Source organism: Macaca thibetana, chromosome 3 (assembly GCF_024542745.1).
Source record: "Macaca thibetana thibetana isolate TM-01 chromosome 3, ASM2454274v1, whole genome shotgun sequence".
Taxonomy (NCBI): domain Eukaryota; kingdom Metazoa; phylum Chordata; class Mammalia; order Primates; family Cercopithecidae; genus Macaca; species Macaca thibetana.
In genome coordinates, this window is record NC_065580.1 from 144,235,735 (window position 1) to 144,254,218 (window position 18,484).

The 18,484-nt window shown below is 46.1% G+C and overlaps 2 protein-coding genes across 10 annotated transcripts in view; one reads left to right on the forward strand and one right to left on the reverse strand.

Annotated features, from left to right (window-relative positions):
* The window catches only part of ACTB (actin beta), a 468,316-nt gene that overhangs the window by 57,760 nt on the left and 392,072 nt on the right, over positions 1-18,484 (forward strand). Inside the window, exon 1 of one of the 9 annotated variants that reach the window (XM_050784120.1) lies at positions 1,682-1,685. The exons of the other annotated variants lie outside the window; for them this stretch is intronic. The gene's annotated coding sequence lies outside the window, so the exon portion shown is untranslated. Of the gene's footprint in view, positions 1-1,681; positions 1,686-18,484 lie in introns of those variants that run through there. 9 annotated transcript variants of the gene reach the window in all.
* Positions 10,619-17,898, reverse strand: LOC126950537 (putative oncomodulin-2). Its single transcript, XM_050784187.1, has 5 exons — positions 17,727-17,898; positions 16,693-16,760; positions 15,015-15,147; positions 13,318-13,427; positions 10,619-10,913 (listed from the first exon to the last, which is right to left on the reverse strand). The coding sequence occupies exons 2-5, from the start codon at positions 16,751-16,753 to the stop codon at positions 10,888-10,890; spliced, it is 330 nt and encodes a 109-aa protein (XP_050640144.1). The 5' UTR covers positions 16,754-16,760; positions 17,727-17,898; the 3' UTR covers positions 10,619-10,887.

An 18,484-nucleotide genomic window follows, 5' to 3' on the forward strand; every position in this document is an offset into this window, starting at 1 on the left:
CATTGATTCTTCCAATTCGCTTGCTCTAGTGCTTGAAATTATCCCATTAGACATCCATGTTTTGTCTGGGTGTGGTGGCTCATGCCTGTAATCCCAGCACTTTGGGAGGCCGAGGCTGGCAGATCACTTGAGGTCAGGAGTTTGAGGCCCACCATGGTGAAACACTGTCTCTACTAAATAAATAATTAAATAAATAAATAAATAAATAAAATAGCCGTGCGTGGTGGCAAGCACCTCTAGTCCCAGCTGCTCAGGAGGCTGAGGCAGGATAATTGCTTGAACCCGGGAGGCGCAGGTCGCAGTGAGCTGAGGTTGCACCACTGTGCTCCAGCCTGGGTGACAGAGTGAGACTCTGCCTCAAAAAAAAAAAATAAAAATAAAAATAAATAAATAAAAATAAATAAAGTACAAGGTGCTATAGGAGTGAGATTCATATTTTATAGTAAGAGTCACAGTTTCTCCCAGGATACCTCTGTGTCCTTGTACATGTTTGCCTCTCCCTTCCTCCCACACACAATTCATTGCATGAGGCATCGAAAGATGGAGATGACAAAAAAACAAAATGAAACATCCAGAGATCAAAGAAAAGAACATGCTTTTCAGGTTTCCAAGTTAAGGATGCAAGAACGCTTAGACATCAACGCATCCGCCTCTCCTGACACAGTCCTCGGGTGTGCACGGGTACGAGGCAGGGGTGGTAGTTATGACAGACACCCACACAGGTTTGGAGGTCTCAGAGGAGAGGGTACGTGTGTCCTTCTCCCTTGGGAAGCTGGGGGAGGTGGTGAGCTTCGCAGAGTTCCCCTCGGGGTCAAGCATGGTGCAGTAACAGTCGAGTAACCATGGAACAGGAGTACCTGGGCGAGAAATCCTTATTGGTTCAGGAAGAAGCTGAATGATTCACTTGTGCACAGAAGGAATTCAGAGAAAGCCAGTGCTGAGAAGCCTCAAGGCCAGGACCAGGAGGAGGTAGCAGTGGCCCCTCAAGACCACAAGAGTAGAGAGGATTGAGGGTGACTCTGTTCACGGTTCGGACTGAGAATACTGCAGTCCCATCTGGGGCCTCGACTCTCTCCCCTAGTCTATGGTAAGAAGGGAGAAGAAGTTGCTTAATTACCTGACATAATTAAGATTCTGACACCCAGCACAATGGGAATTGAAATCAAGTTCAGTTATAGAAATAGAAGTTAGATGTTTTGCACAAAGAATTTGCGAACTCGAAGTTACAACGGAATGAGCTGTGAGAAAGACACATTTTGGTGTTGGAAAGGAAGCTCAGTTCCAAGTAGAAAGTCACAGTTCCGGCCGGGCACGGTGGCTCACGTCTGTAATCCTAGCACTTTAGGAGGCCGAGCCGGGTAGATCACTTGAGGTCAGGAGATTGAGACCAGCCTGGCCAACATGGTGAAACACCATCTCTACTAAAAAAAAAAAAAAAAAAAAATTAGCCGAGTATGGTGGCAAGCGCCTGTAATCCCAGCTTCTTGGGAGGCAGAGGCACGAGAATCACTTGAACCTGGGAGTCGGAATTTGCAGTGAGCCGAGATTGTGCCACTGCACTCCAGCCTGGGCTACAAAGTGAGACTCTGTCTACAAAAAAAAAAAAAAGAAAGTCGCAGTTCCAGGCTAGGTGGTTCTGGACATAGGTTGTCACATATGTCTGTCTCCTCCCTATCAAGGGGGGGTGTGTGTGTGTGTGTGTGTATATATACACACACATATATACACACACACACATATATACACACATATACATATACATGATATACACACACCCGTATATATACACACATATATATATATAGGTTTGAGACAGGGTCTTGCTTTGTTGCCCAGGTTATAGTGCAGTGGTATGATCATAGCTCACTGCAGCCTCTAACTCTTGGGCTCAAGCGATCCTCTTGCCTCTGCCTCCTATATAGCTAGGACTACAGGTGTGGGCCGCCATGCCCTCCTTACTGTCAAGGAAAGTGACCTTCTTGAGGCCAGGACTCTGTTGGAGTCATCTTCTGGTTCCCGTTGTCTAACACAGTGCCTGTGTCACAGGACAGAGTAAATGTGTGTTGAATGAATGAATGGAGGAGGCAGGGGATGGGGAGGAGGGGGCAACAGACGTCAGAGATGGGCTTTCATCCTTCAGAGCTCAGCTACTGCATATCCTATGAATGGAGCTCAGTCCACAGGCTGATCTGACATTCAAGTGAGTTCTCTACTCTGCTCAGCATTGAGCTCTAAGAAGCAGCTGCGGGGTAAATGTTTGGGTGCAATGTACAGCTCTGAGACAAAGGGCCTCTTCATCCTATTCTGTTGGCAGAAATATCAGACCAGTGAGTTGAGTGACCAATCTTTTCTCTGTTGATTTAGAGCCCAGAGACACTGTGTCAGTCAGAGGTGACCTCTACTGTGAGGGTACATCTTTCTCCTGCAGTTAAAATTGTCCTTGACTTCCATCTCCTCCTGAGATCACTTGTGAAGGAGCTTCAAAAAATCTGTTTTGTTTTGTTTTGTTTTGTTTTTTTGAGACAGGTTCTCATTCTGTCGCCCAGGCTGGAGTGCAGTGGCATGATCTCGGCTCACTGCAACCTCTGCCTCCCAGGCTCAAGTGATCCTCCTGCCTCAGCCTCCTGAGGAGCTGAGACCACAGGTGTGCGTCACCATGCCCACATTCTTTGCATTTTTGGTAGAGATAGGGTTTCTCCATGTTGGCCAGGCTGGTCTCAAACTCCTGGGCTCAAGTGATGCTCCTTCCTGGGCCTCACAAAGTGCTGGGATTACAGGTGTGAGCCACCACGCCCAGCCTTGTGACTTTTTTTTTTTTTTTTTTTGAGACAGGGTCTCACTCTGTGGCCAGGCTGGAGTGTGCAGTGGCGCAATCTTGGTTCACTGCAACCTCTGCCTCCCAGGTTCAAGCGATTCCCCTGCCTCAGCCTCCCAACTAGCTGGGACTACAGGGGCGCACAACTCCGCCCAGCTAATTTTTGTATTTTTAGTAGAGACAGGGTTTCATCATGTTGGCTGGGATGGTCTCAATCTCTTGACTTCATGATCCACCTGCCTCGGCCTCCCAATTGTGACCCTTTTTATTCAAAAATTTCAAATGGGCACAATTTCTATCAGTCATGGTTCAATTGGAGAAGCAGAACCACTAGAAAATATATATTTATATATGTATATTATATATAAGAATGTAATTTTAGATGTTAATGTCAGATATTGTGCAATTATGTAATCCTGTAATACATGTCAAGAATTACAGGTCTTGGCTGGGCATGGTGGCTCATTCCTGTAATCCCGGCACTTTGGGAGGTCGAGGTGGGTGGATCACCTGATGTCAGGAGTTCGAGACCAGCCTGGCCAGATGAATGGCCACCAGCACTGGCCTCCCAAGAGTAAAGTACTATGGCTACTGCTTCGTGCCACCCTTCAAGTCCCAGGCCAACTGTCTCATGGCCCACCCTAATTACATATCTAAAACCTAAGCAAGTTGACATATGAAAAAGCCATCACACAAGTAATACCACAATTTGATAAAGTAAGGTGGCAGGTGCACAGGTATTATGTTGCTCAATATTCTCCTTATGTTTGAAATACTTTATGATTTAAAAATTATTTAAGAGCCAGGTGCAGTGACTCACACCGGTATTCTTAGCACTTTGGGAGGCTGAGGCAGGCAAATCGCTTGGGCTCGGGAGTTGGAAACCAGCCTGGGCAACATAGTGAGACCTCATCTCTACAAAAAAAGAAAGAAAGAAAGGAAGAAAGAAATGAAAAAAACTTAGCTGGGCATGGTGGCATGCACTTGTAGTCCAAGCTACTCGGGAGGCTGAGGTGGGAGGATCACCTGAGCCTGGGGAGGTTGAGGCTGCAGTGAGCTATGATCGCTCCCCTGTATGCCAGCCTGGGCAACAGAGTAAGAGCCTGTCTCAAAAACATGATAACTTAAGGTGAATAGGTTTACATTCATTGTAGAACCCCTAGGAAAACAATGTCAAAATCTATCCCCCCGCCACCAAAAAAAAGTTGACTTTTTGAAACCCGTGAAAACATATGCAAATGAAGAGTCTTTCCAGTGAATAAATTAACAGGCCAGGTGGAAACCATCCTAGTGATTCTAATTTCATCTGTCTTCTTAGTGTCTGCAAAGTAACCCCATACCTTAGCATGAGCAGAAGATATAAGATAGGTTTTTGCTTGCAATTGGATTCCTGAGTGCTCATCATTACTAAGTACTACTACTTAGTAAATAACTACTTACAAAATACTAAAGCATTTACTGAGTATCAGTGCTTAGCAAATGACTACCTGCAAAATACTAAAACATTTACTGAATAGCAGTACTTAGCAAATAACTACTTACAAAATACGGAAGTGTTTACTGTGTAGCAGTACTTAGCAAATGACTACTTACAAAATGCTAACATATTTACTGAGTATCAGTACTTAGCAAATGACTACCTGCAAAACACTAAAACATTTACTGAATAGCCGTACTTAGCAAATGACTATTTACAAAATACAGAAGTATTTACTGTGTAGCGGTACTTAGCAAATGACTACTTACAAAATGCTAACGTATTTACTGAGTAGCAGTACTTAGCAAATAACTATTACAAAATACTAATTAATTACAGATTTGTGCAATTATGTAGTAGTGTTAAATATTAAAATACTTAGTATTTATAAAATACTAAAGTATTTACAGGCCGGGCGCGGTGGCTCACGCCTGTAATCCCAGCACTTTGGGAGGCCAAGGTGGGTGGATCACCTGAGGTCAGGGGTTCAAGACCAGTCTGGCCAACATGGTGAAACCCGTCTCTACTAAAAATACAAAGATTACCCGGGTGTGGTGGCAGGCGCCTGTAATCCCAGCTACTTGGGAGGCTGAGGCAGGACAATTGCCAACCCAGCAGGCGGAGGTTGCAGTGAGCCGAAATCGTGCCACCGCACTCCAGCCTGGTGACGGAGTAAGACTCCATCTCAAATAAAAAACAGAAACAAAAACAAAAACAAAAATCATGTTCTACCAAAATATGAACTACTCTCCCAAACTATAAGCCAAAATTATAAATAAGTAAATATAGTCAAAATGAAAACCACAATTCCAGTCCTGTTTTATAAAGCAATTAGGGAAAATAACAGGATGCTTATTTTTTCAGCTCTGTGACCTACATTGCATTCTAGACCTTCATTTCTTTCTTTTTTCTTTCCTTTTTTTTTTTTTTTTTTGAGATAGGGTCTTGGTCTGTCATCCAGACTGGAGTGCAGTGGTGCGATCACAGCTCACTGCAGCCTCCACCTCTATGGGCCAAGCCATCCTCCCAAATGGCTGGGACTACAGCTGCGCCACCACACCCAGCTAACTTTTACATTTTTTGTAGAGACAGGATCTTGCTATGTTGCCCAAGCTAGTCTCAAACTCCTGGGCTTAAGTGATCCTTGAACCCTGGCCTTCCAAAGTGTTGGGATTACAAGCGTGAGGCACCACACCTGGCCATAGACTTTCATTTCAAAGTCAGCATATGCCCGGACGCAGTGGCTCGCGCCTGTAATCCCAGCGCTTTGGGAGGCCAAGGTGGGCAGATCACCTGAGATCGGGAGATGGGGACCAGCCTGACCAACACGGAGAAACCCCGTCTCTACTAAAAATACAAAATCAGGCAGGCGTGGTGGCGCATGCCTGTAATCCCAGCTACTCGGGAGGCTGAGGCAGGAGAATCGCTTGAACCCGGGAGGCGGCGGTTGCAGTGAGCTGAGATTGCACCGTTGCACTCCAGCCTTGGCAACAAGAGCGAAACTCTGTCTCAGCAACAGCAAAGTCAGCATGCATCGGTTTGGTGCTGAGAACAAGCTCTCTTGAGGCAGACCTGTGGTCATCTGCAAATTAGGTAAAAATAGAGAAGGCAAGCACAAAGCTAAAGTTGGCTGTATGTTTGTCAATCCCTTTTCTGGATTGTTATAATTTTCTCTAGAGTTTTGATTTCATTTTGGGTATGTTATATTTAACATTTTCCTTCAGTATATAAAAAGACATACAAACGAGTCAAACAATGAATAGAAATTTTGGGAACAGAACGGCGTGCCAAGCTTTCATTAATTTGCGTGTGGGACACACTCGTGGCATGACAGATTTTTTTGAAATCAGAATTTATTACTACTTTGGGCCAGGTGCGGTGGCTGATGCCTGTAATCCCAGCACTTTGGGAGGCTGAGGCGGGTGGATCACCTGAGACTGGGAGTTTGAGACCAGCCTGGCCGATATGGTAACAATACAAAAATTAGCGGGACATGGTGGCGGGCGCTTATAATCCCAGCTACTTGGGAAACTGAGGTGGGAAGATCACTTTAACCTGGGAGGCAGAGGTTGCAGTGAGCCGAGATCACGCCACTGCACTCCAGCCTGGGGGCAACAGAGTGAGACTCTGTCTCAAAAAAAAAAAAAAAAAAAGAATTTATTACTACTTTGGTTTAGTGATAATAATTGGGCAAACGCTACATCTCTTTTCATTTTATTTATTTTATTTTATTAATTTATTTTTGAGACAGGTTCTCGCTCTGTTACCCAGATTGGAATGTAGTGGAATGATCATGGCTCACTGTGGCCTCAACTTTCAGGCTCAAGGGATCCTCCCACCTCAGCCTCCCGAGTAGCTGGGACCACAGGGGCATGCTACCACACCCAGCTAATTTTTAAGTTTTTTTTGTAGAGACAGGGTCTCCCTATGTTGTCCAGACTGGTCTTTTTAAAATTTTAAATTTAACTTTTTTCCTTCATTTTCTCTGGTTACCATGCTGCTTTTTTTTTTTTTTTTTTGAGATGGAGTCTGTCTCTGTCACCCAGGCTGGAGTGGCAGTGGTGTGATCTCAGCTTGCTCCAACCACCACCTCCTGGGTTCAAGCGATTCTCCTGCCCTCCTGCCTCAGCCTCCCAAGTAGTTGGAATTACAGGTTCTTGCCACCACACCTGGCTAATTTTTGTAGTTTTAGTAGAGACGTGGTTTCACCATGTTGGCCAAGCTGGTCTCTAACTCCTGGCCTCAGGTGATCCAGCCGCCTCAGCCCCCAGCACTTTGGGAGGCCGAGGCGTGAGCCAATGCACCTGGCCCATGCTGCACTTTTATAAAGGCTCCAGTCTTACCTCACTGTTCTGTACTCCTCCCAGCTGGCGATAACTAGTATTATCATTTTACTACATCTCCTTTTATTCTTTTCATTGTGAGATACATGTTCAATAGGAAATCTGTATGAAATTTATGTAATGACTCAACTCGGGTAACTTAAAAAAATTATTTTCAAATTATACTTCCCATCAAAGACTTGGAAATGCTATTTTTTTTTAACAAAATGCAAACTTAGAAAAATAACAAATAAAAAAGTGCTAATTAATGAATATGCTCAGATGTGCAAAGAGGTTGGCCATGGTGGTTCATGCCTGTGATCCCTGCACTTTGGGAGGCTCAGGTGGGAGGATCACTTGAGGCTAGGAGTTCCAGACCACCCCTGGCAACATAGCAAGACCTTGTCTCTACAAAAAATACAAAGATTAGCTGGGTGCAGTGGCAACCACCTGTAGTCCCAGCTACTTGAGAGGCTAAGGCAGGAGAATCACTTGAGCTCAGGAGTTGGAGGCTGCAGTGACCTATGGTTGCATCACCACACTCCAGACTGGGCAACATAGCAAGACCCCATCTCTAAAAATTTTTTTTCTAATCCCCAAAGAGTTTTACTTGTATGCACAGGTGGAGTAAATCCCCCCTCAACCCCAGCAGAGCATACTCAGAATCCAAATAACATAATTAAAATTCAGTACGAGTATAGACGAGATTATCAGGTTTCATGTAAGTGTACCACCTGGCACTTCTTGGGTGTTAGAGATAGTGCTTCATTATTGCTACTTATTGGCTGTTGAGAGAGACTCTGAAATGAGTCCCTAAGATCATGTTGGAAGAATGAAAAAGTAGTATAATGTTATTTGAAATGGACAAAAATAATTGCCCATTTACATTGTACTTCTGAAACAGTAGAAGGGATAAAATTTGTGAGTAACCAACTATAATTCTACCTATTGAAAATCCAGCCAGGTGCAGTGGTTCACGCCTGTAATCCCAGCACTTTGGGAGGCCAAAGCACGTGGATCACTTGAGGCCAGGAGTTTGAGACCAGCCTGGCCAACATGGCAAAACCCCATGTCTACAAAAAATACAAAAATTAGCTAGGTATGGTGGCGCACGCCTGTAATCCCAGCTCTCGGGAAGCTGAGGCAAGAGAATTACTTGAACCTGGGAGGTGGAGGTTGCATAAGCTGAGATCGCACCACTGCACTCCAGTCTGGGCAACAGAGCGAGACTCTGAGTCAAAAAAACAAAACAAAACAAAAAGTCACTATGCTGAGAGTGATACTGTAAAAATAAATAAATAGTTTGTCCCTGTCCCCCTAAAGTCATCCTGAGGCCCCCTACTAGTATGTGCCCCATACTTTGAGGAACTACATTTAACATGACCCTCCGGAAAACAGAGTTCAAAAACCACTAAGCTGGTTAGTGTGCCAGAAGCAATCCGGAAGAGCCCCGGACCTCTTGTGAGGTGGAGGGTTTAGTAAAAAGTGTGAGCTTTTACACCAGCTCTCCAGAAAATGCCTCAATTGTTCCCAGGAGTCCTCCACTTGCAGGGTTAGCCAGAGAGAAGAGCTTTCATGTGCCACCTGGAAACCAGCCTGGTGAGAATTTCCTGGCTTGAGACTGCCCAGCCCTCATGACAGCCTTGTCACAGAACCCCGGAGGCTAGCCTCAAATGCCAAGGCGAGTCTAGGTGTACTGGGCTCAGGTGAATCGCCTTAGAGCCAGGAAACCAGTGGCTGAGAAAGAGAAGGGGGAGCTGTCAGAGGATGGGTGAGAGCAGGTGAGCCTCTCTGAGAGCTTGTTTCTCTCCCTCGCTCGCTCTTTTTTTTTTTTTTGAGAGCTTGTTTCTCAAAGAAGAAGAAGATGGCCAGGTATGGTGGTCATGCCTAAGATTGGGTTGGAATCCTTTGGGAGGCCTAGGCGGGCGGATCACCTGTGATCAGGAGTTCAAGACCAGCCTGGCCAACATGGTGAAACCCTGTCTTTAAAAATACAGTAGCCGCACGTGGTGGCAGGCACCTGTAATCCCAGCTACTCGGGAGGATGAGGCAGGAGAATCGCTTGAACCTGGGAGGCAGAGGTTGTAGTGAGCTGAGATCATGCCACCACACTCCAACCTGGGTGACAGAGTGAGACTGTCTCAAAAAAAAGAAGAAAAAAGACTTGAAAATAGGTCTGTGGTGGCTCACACCTGCAATCCCAGCACTTTGGGAGGCTGAAGTGGGAGGATGGCTTGAGACCAGCAGTTTCAAACCAACCTGAGCAACATAGCGAGACCCTCCCCCACCATCTCTAATAAATAAACAATAAAAAGTTTAAGGCTGGGTGCGGTGGCTCACGCCTGTTATCCCAACACTTTGGGAGGCTGAGGTGGGAGGATGGCTTGAGCCCAGGAGTTTGAGATCAGCCTAAGCAACATAGCAAGACCCGCCCCCACCATCACTAATAAATAAACAATGAAAAGTAAGGCCAGGTGCGGTGGCTCACGCCTGTTATCCCAACACTTTGGGAGGCTGAGGTGGGAGGATCGCTTTAGCCCAGCAGTTCGAGAGCAGCCTCAGCAACATAGCAAGACCTCACCTCTACCAAAAGTACAAAAGTTAGCCGGGTGTGGTGGTGCATGCCTGTAGTCCCAGCTACTCAGGAAGCTGAGGTGGGAGGATGGTTTGAGTCCAGGAGGCAGAGGTTGCAGTGAGCTGAGATCATGCCACTGCACTCCAGCCTGCGCGACAGAGCCGGACCTAGTCTCTAAATAAATAAATAAATAATAAAGAGGAAATGGGTCTGTTTGTACTAACCTGGAAATGCAAGTCTCTCCTGAGCTTTACAGACCACTACAGACACGTGTTCTGTTTTGTCTTAATTAAAAGCAAAGTGGCTTTCTAACTAACACATGGCAGAAAACACACTGGTAAGAGTGATTGGCCGGGCGCAGTGACTCATGCCTATAATCCCAGCACTTTGGGAGGCCAAGGTAGGCGGATCATTTGAGGTCAGGAGTTTGAGACCAGCCTGGCCAACATGGTGAAACCCCATCTCTACTAAAAATACAAAAATTAGCCGGGCGTGGTGGTGTGCACCTGTAATCCCAGCTACTTGGGAGGCTGAGGCAGGACAACAGCTTGAACTCGGAAGGCAGAGGTTGCAGTGAGCCAAGATTGAGCCACTGCACTCCAGCCTGGGTGACAGAGTGAGACTCTGTCTCAAAAAAGAGAAAAAAAAAAAAAAAAAAGAGTGATTTTATGCTGGCTAAAATCCCTTTCTTTTAATTTCAGTGTCAGAATATTTGCTGAGAAAAATCCTAGCATGACAATGGCATTTATTTGTAACTTTGAAGAAACAACCAAAAAAATCCTCCAAAACCTGATTTCCTTGTTTGCTCAAGCGTAACACCAGCGTGGCCCACTTTAAGCTTGATGGGACCAGAAATCTGATGAAAAGCCCTTGGTCCCAGCTTGCTTGAGTGTCGTGCTGAGAAAAAAACACGCCCACACATCCGCAGATGATGAGAAGCCTGTCTTTATTGGGTGATTTTTAGAGGCATTGCCTGTTGGGGGATGGGGGCTTACAGAAGTCGTCAGGGCATATCCACCACCGAGAACGCCGTGAGCGACTCTATCATGACCTCACTGAAACAATGAGCAAACTGCAGAAGGTTTCCAGGAAATTAACAAATTAGGTAGGGGTAGGATGTGGGGTTCCCCATTCCCAGGGCTTTGGAATCCTTCCAGGTGATTATCCCTTTCTGTCTTTTCTCCAGACACTGGGGCTTTTAAGAGTGCACCATTTCCTGGAATTCTAGAACAGAAGAGGTGAGAAGAGGGTCAGTGGAGGTGGCTTGGTTCTTTACAGACATGCCGTGGCCAATGAGAATTCCAAAGAGGGAAGGAAGTGAAGAAAATTGTCAGATGATGGGCATGGCGCCCCTTGGAGGAGATAAAAGAAAGAAAAACCGGCCGGGTACAGTGGCTCACGCCTGTAATCCCAGCACTTTGGGAGGCCAAGGCAGGTGGATCATGAGGTCATGAGATTGAAACCATCCTGGCCAAGATGGTGAAACCCTGTCTCTTCTAAAAATACAAAACTTAGCTGGGTGTGGTGGCGCACGCCTGTAATCTGAGCTGCTCGGGAGGCTGAGGCAGGAGAATCGCTTGAACTCGGGAGACGGAGGTTGCAGTGAGCTGAGATCATGCCACTGCACTCCAGCCTGGACGACAGAGCCAGACTCCATCTCAAAAAAGGGAGATGGGAGGGGAGGGAAGAGGAGGAGAGGAGAGGAGACCTGGGTATCAATGACTATATCTCGAGGGAGTCCACAGGGTTCCATTTCTCCGAATAATCTTATTTAACAAACAACTTTACCTTTGCAATAGAGGCCTTTGAATTAAACTTGTCAAGCCCATGACTTCTATTCGTTCATTTTGAATGAATGAATGAATTCAGTGTAATTACCTGTGACCATCTGTGAACATTTAACTTATTGTCTGGTCAATTTCAGACAGCAAGGGGAGGTTTCCTTTCTCTATTCTGTAGCTGGGTATTGCATTTTTAGGATATATTTGATAGGGTGGGACTTTGAACTGACTCTCCTCCATTGAACCTACCTCCGAAAGTTTCTGTTACTAAAAGAAGGATAATAGTAATAATAACAAGGTATGGATGTTACAGATTGATATAAAAACTGGGGATTTGCTTTATAATTATTGGTAAGTTTTATTTGGAAATCTTTCATGGTTATGTTTATCTTTTTTGTTTTTTTTGAGACAGAGTTTCACTCTTGTTGCCCAGGCTGGAGTGCAATGGTATGATCTCGGCTCACTGCAACCTCTGTCTCTTGGGTCCAAGCGATTCTCCTGCCTCAGCCTCCCGAGTAGCTAGGATTACAGGCGCCCACCACCACACATGGCTAATTTTTTATATTTTTAATAGAGGCAGGGTTTCACCATGTTGGTTAGTCTGGTCTTGAACTCCTGACTTCAGGGGATCTGCCTGCCTTGGCCTCCCAAAATGCTGGGATTACAAGCTTGAGCCACCACGCCCAGCCCGTGGTTATGTTTAATTAAGTCAATCCCCCCTTACCTAATCTGTTTTTATGAGCTATCTATCTGCATTAACTCCCGTGTAGTAAGCGATAGTGGTATAATTTTGAACTTGTTTTTTTGTTTGTTTGTTTGTTTGTTTTAATAAGCATCTAATGTAGTAGTTTTAAACTTCAAATTGGCACCACCAGAAGGACCACCATACGTTCTGCTGAGTTGGCAGGCACAAAGTAGCTAAAAAGCACGCTAGCAACGTGACAAAAGCAAGTGAAAATAGTCCTACAGCTGTGCTAGTGTATTCTAAAGCTCGAACCTAGGATTCTGCCTACGGAAGATGCAGTAAATGGAGGTTGGCTTATTTGTTCTCTGTTTAATATTATCCACTTGGCGGGCTAATGTCCAATAAAACATATTTGTCTAAACCCTTGAAAACGAAGAGGCCTTCCTACGCACACCAATGGACTCTGGTCTGAAGACGTAAATCTTCCCCTTATTCTGAGGGGTTCAAACCCCACTGGTGGAAATTCCTTGTGCTATATGCAGGTGCATTACGGCATCTTGCAAATAACTGGCCAGGTGGCTAGCTAGTCCTCTAGTCAGGTGAAGGATATTTTGCAGCTCCTAGACAATGACCAGTGTGACCAGCTTCTATAGCACCTGCCGAGCATTATGCCAGGGTTTTTACACACATCATGTGCATCCTTACTTTAGTCCCGTTTTACAGATGAGAAGACTGAGGCTCAGTAAGGTTAAGAAAGGGAGATTTTGGCCGGGCGCGGTGGCTCAAGCCTGTAATCCCAGCACTTTGGGAGGCCGAGACGGGCGGATCACGAGGTCAGGAGATCAAGACCATCCTGGCTAACACGGTGAAACCCCGTCTCTACTAAAAAATACAAAAAACTAGCCGGGTGCAGTGGCAGGCGCCTGTAGTCCCAGGTACTCGGGAGGCTGAGGCAGGAGAATGGCGTGAACCTGGGAGGCGGAGCTTGCAGTGAGCTGAGATCCGGCCACTGCACTCCAGCCTGGGTGGCAGAGCGAGACTCCGTCTCAAAAAAAAAAAGAAAGGGAGATTTTAAGCCACATCGGTTGGATCTCACAGCCCAAGCTCTCACGGAGGCTTCCTGAGCTAGAGTGTTTTATGCTACGTACAGGCGCGGACGTACCCTCTGCTCCAATTTTTCCATCTCCATCATTATCCGCAGCAGCCATCAAGGACTTGGTTTCTGACTCGGTCAGTTCTCTGGCACCACTTTCAAACTTCTGGAGGAAAAACCTACAGGAGAATAAAGATCCATGGGGATTTTCTGAAAGATCATGCATCTCTGTGTTTACACTTTTGTTTTTCCTTTAAGTAAATCATCTGTTTCCAGCACTTGCAATAATTAGCCAAGGTCTTAGCAAGCAGAGGTTTCCTTAAGCTGTAGAAACCAATGGTGGGCATTTCATTTTTAAGGGTTTTTTTTTTGTTTTGGTGTGGTTTTTGGGTTTTTCTTGAGACAGGGTCTTGCTCTGTTACCCAGGCTGGAAGGCAGTGACACCATCATGGCTCACTGCAGCCTCCACTTCTTGGGCTCAATCAATCCTTCTGCCTCAACCTCCCAAGGAACTGGGATGACAGGTGCTCCCCACCATGCCCCACTAACATTTTTTTTTTTTTTTTTTTTTTTTTTGAGACGGAGTGTTGTTCTGTCGCCCAGGCTGGAGTGCAGTGGCCGGATCTCAGCTAACTGCAAGCTCTGCCTCCCGGGTTTACACCATTCTCCTGCCTCAGCCTCCCAAGTAGCTGGAACTACAGGTGCCCGCCACCTCGCCCGGCTAGTTTTTTTTTTTTAGTAGAGACGGGGTTTCACTGTGTTAGCCAGGATGGTCTCGATCTCCTGACCTCATGATCCACCCATCTCAGCCTCCCAAAGTGCTGGGATTACAGGCTTGAGCCACCACGCCTGGCCAACTTTTGTATTTTTTTGTAGAGACAAGGGTTTGTCATGTTGCCCAGACTGGTCTTGAACTCCTGGGCTCACTCAAGCAATCCACCCACCTCAGCCTCCCATAGGGATGGAATTGTAAGTGTGAGCCACAGTGCCTGGCCCATTTTTAAGCTTTTAGTGTTTTTCATTTTTATTTATTTATTTATTTGAGACAGAGTCTCTCTCTGTCACCCAGGCTGGAGTGCAGCTGCACGATCTCGGCTCACTGTAACCTCTGCCTCCTGATTTCAAGCTATTCTTGTGCTTCAGTCTTCTGAGTAGCTGGAATTATAGGCGTGAGCCACCACGTTTAGCCAAAGTTTTAGTTTTTTAAAATCCATTTGCCAAAGGAAATCCCTTACACCAAAGAATCTTTGCGGCTGGGCGCTGTGGCTCACACCTGTAATCCCAGCACTTTGGGAGGCCAAGGCAGGAGGATTACTTGAAGCCAGGAGTTTGAGACCAGCCTGGGCAACATGGTGAAACCCCATCTCTACTCAAAATACGAAAATTAGCTGGACGTGGTGGCATGCACCTGTAATCCCAGCTACTTGGGAGACTGAGGCATGAGAATCACTTGAACTTGGAAGGCGGAGGCTGCAGGGAGCTGAGATCATCCCACTGCACTCCAGCCTGGGTGACAGAGCGAGACCCTGTCTCAGAAAAAAAAAAAGAAAAGAATCTTTGCACCTGCAGTCTTCACTGCCTGTGTTGAGGGCTTTGCCTGGGTAGATGTGTGGTCAACTGACTCATGTCCTTTGCTTTAATGATGCTTGGCTGAATGACCAACACTGAGGCTGGCCATTGAAGAAATACTCAGCATCCTGGCCCCCATTGCACCCCAGGGCCACCCAGCAGTGCTGGGTACCAGACAGACTCAGGACAAAGCTTACTTAAGCTCCTCTTCATCCAGGTACCCGCTCTGGTCGTTGTCTATGAACCGGAAAACGTCCTTCACCTGACTGGCTGACATCTTGGAGAGGCCTGACGTCTGGAAGAATTTTTGGGGTTCAAAAGTGTCTGGGTCTGAAGAACAGAGAATGGGTTATTCTGACACTCATTGGATCACATTCTATACTGGGACCAAGGTACTGAAAACACAGATGATTAAAAATACTTCAACAATATCCCTGAGCTACGGGGATGCTCAACTGGTCCAAGATTTTGGAACAGCAAGACTTGATGGCTCTGTGATGGCATCCCATGTCCCCTCTGCCCCAGCCTTCCCTCCTCCACTTGGTTTTGTCCATTTCCCTTTTCCTTCCTCCTCTCTGCGCCTCCCCCTCCCCCTGGCCCACTTTACAGGCTGTGTAGCCGAGCCCACAACATACCTGGTCTAATTGGTAGGGGGAAATGCAATCACTGGATTTCAACAGGCTAAATGGCCTTTGGCGATTTCTTTCTCTTTTTTTTTCTTTCTTTCTTTCTTTATTTTTTTTTTTTTTTTGAGACAGAGTCTCACTCTGTCTCCAGACTGGAGTGCAGTGGTGTGATCCCGGCTCACTGCAAACTCTGTCTCCCGGGTTCAAGTGATTCTCCTGCCTCAGCCTCCCGAGTTGCTGGGATTACAGGTGTGCACCCCCATGCCCAGATCATTTTTGTATTTTTAATAGAGACAGGGTTTTGCCATGCTGGCCAGGTTGGTCTTGAACTCCTGACCTCAAGTGATCCACCAGCCTCGGTTTCCCAAACTGCTGGGATTACAGGTGTGAGCACCACACCTGGCCCTTCAGTAATTTCTTGCTTTCATGTGTTTTGTAAGTTTCTTTTGTCTTACAGAAGTGTAATCGTGTGCTCAGATCCCAGATCTTTATAATTTTAGTTATCTAATAAATAGCAGTTTTCTTCTCCGATTCCACGAATTTTCCAGCCAACCTCTTATTTATTTATTTAGAGACAGAGTTTCACTCTGTCGTCCAGGCTGGAATGCAGTGTAGCAATCATAGCTCACCACAGCCTCAACCTTCTGGGCTTGAGTGATCCTCCTTCCTCAATCTCCCTAGTAGCTGGGACCACGGGCGCATGCCACCATGCCCTGCTAGTTTTTATTTTTATTTTTATTTTGTAGAGATGGAGCCTTGCTATGTTGCCCAGGCTGATCTCAAACTCCTGGGCTCAAACAGTCCTCTCACCTTGGCCTCCAAAAAGTGTTGGGATTACAGATGTGAGCCACCATGCCTGGTCTACATTTTTTTTTTTTTTTTTTGGAGACAGTCTTGCTCTGTCTCCCAGGCTGGAGGGCAGTGGCGCGATCTCAGCTCACTGCAACCTCCGCCTCCTGGGTTCAAGCAATTCTCTGCCTCAGCCTTCGAAGTAGCTGGGATTACAGGCACCCACCACCACCTCCGGCTAATTGTTTTGTATTTTTAGTAGAGATGGGGTTTCACCATCTTGGCCAGGCTGGTCTCGAACTCCTGATCTTGTGATCTACCTGCCTCGGCATCCCAAAGTGCTGGGATTACAGGTGTGAGCCACTGCATCTGGCTGCCTGGCCTACATTTTGATTTTGTGTTGCTTTGCTGAAGGTGCAAAGCTGTGAGGAAATCCCATCCCGCCCCACGTCCCCTCTACCTTGGCATTCCTGGAGGGCTGCTGCAATGTCCTCAGCACTGAGCACGTCCGTGATGCTCATTTTCTACCTACTCACACAGAATAAACGAGATACGATAAGCCACAAGCAGGAACGTGCACATCCAGGGCAAACATATCTTCTCAGGCCTACTGAAACTGCATGTGTGTCTAGGTTTTTTTTTTTTTTTTTTTTCAATTGAGATGGAGTCTCACTCTGTTGCCCAGGCTGGAGTGCAGTGGCACCATCTTGGCTCACTGCAACCTCCACCTCCTGGGCTCAAGTGATTCTCCTGCCTCAGCCTTCTGAGTAGCTGGGATGACAGGTGCACACTATCACGCCTGGCTAATTTTTGTGTTTTTAGTAGAGACGGGGTTTCGCCATGTTTGCCAGGCTGGTCTTGAGCTCCTGACCTCAGGTGATCTGCCTACCTTGGCCTCACAAATTGCTGGGATTACGGGCATAAGCCACCGAGCCAGGCCTGTCTAGAATTTTTAAAATGTGATAAGCATGGTTTTGTATTAAGTGACGGGACAGAATATCCAAATTAAAACCAGATACCAAAAAGACCCCAGCCCTTTTTATCTCAGAACCTTCTTTTGAATATATGCCAGAAATGAAAACAAAAATACATGACCTAAAGAAGGATTCAATCGTTTTCTTATAAAAATTATACTGACATAATCAGTCATTTCCACAGGCAGCTACAAACCATGCTACAAATGCACTGGCATTTTCCTACACCAGCCCGAGAGATGCAATGTTGCAATTTCCACGGGGGAAGGGATCCAGTTCGGCCGCTTGCAGACATTCTGCGGAAGAAGACCTGCTATCTGTCCTGAAAGGCAGATAGAGGAAAAGCCCGTCCCCCAGGCAGATAGAGGAAAGGCAGATGGAGGAAAAGCCCGTCCCCCAGAGACTAAAATCCTTCCAGGTGTCAAAGCCATGGGAAAAGAGGAGTCTAAGCACCTAAGCCTAATACGAATGCACGCAGTGAAGAAGAGTCTGGGGTCTGGTGGGCCCACCAGTTACTCACCGTTTTAGGTTCCCCCCCAGGAAGAATCAGGAAAAAGAGCTGAAGGAGCAAAACAACAGATGGGCTTTTGCTACCTTGCTGACCTACCTTATATAGGCTAGAAAAAGCGATAGTTACAACCTCTTAGATTTCCTTTTCAAGGATCAAGTGGATGTAGCTCAAATGTCTTGTCTTACTCATGAAACCTCTTTTTTTTTTTTTTTCTATTTATATCTCAAGGGAATGTGGGTGGGAACAGCCGATTATTAAAAAAAACAAAAAACAAAAAAACAAAAACCTCAATGAACCTTAACTAAAGTTTCAATTCTGAAAACGAACTCTGTTAGCAAAGTGTGAAGAAGGTTCTGGATGCCTGGTAAGGTGGAGATGGCGGCCTGAACTAAGACAAACACATACAGGGGTGCTCCGTAAGCTGAAAAGGCTCCCCAGATGTTAGCAGGTACCGTTTGAGGCAGGCCTGTTTTCAGCTTTGGAAACTATGGGTGTGTAAAGCTGACCTCAGTCTGGAGTTGACAGACTCAAAGCCATTGTCACCAAGCACACACACAGGACTCGTCCGGCACAGGAGATGGGGCTAAGTGATGTGATTTTCCTACAAATGTCTTGACTTTGACATTTCCCAGCTATACCATAAATTGCACACACTCAAAAGGCAAAAAGGAGGAAATCAAGCCAGCATTCCCAACCCACAAAACTAACATGTTCGGAAAAAAATATTCTGAGGCTGAGGCCAGGACTAGACAACTCAAGATTTTGTT

Excerpts from the sequence above, each read along its gene's own strand:
- LOC126950537 (XM_050784187.1), bottom strand. The coding sequence starts at position 16,753 with ATGAGCATCACGGACGTGCTCAGTGCTGAGGACATTGCAGCAGCCCTC. Across the intron at positions 15,148-16,692 it reads AGCCCTCCAGGAATGCCAAG|ACCCAGACACTTTTGAACCC; the intron begins GTAGAGGGGACG and ends TCTGTTCTTCAG. Across the intron at positions 13,428-15,014 it reads CTGGATGAAGAGGAGCTTAA|GTTTTTCCTCCAGAAGTTTG; the intron begins GTAAGCTTTGTC and ends ATTCTCCTGTAG.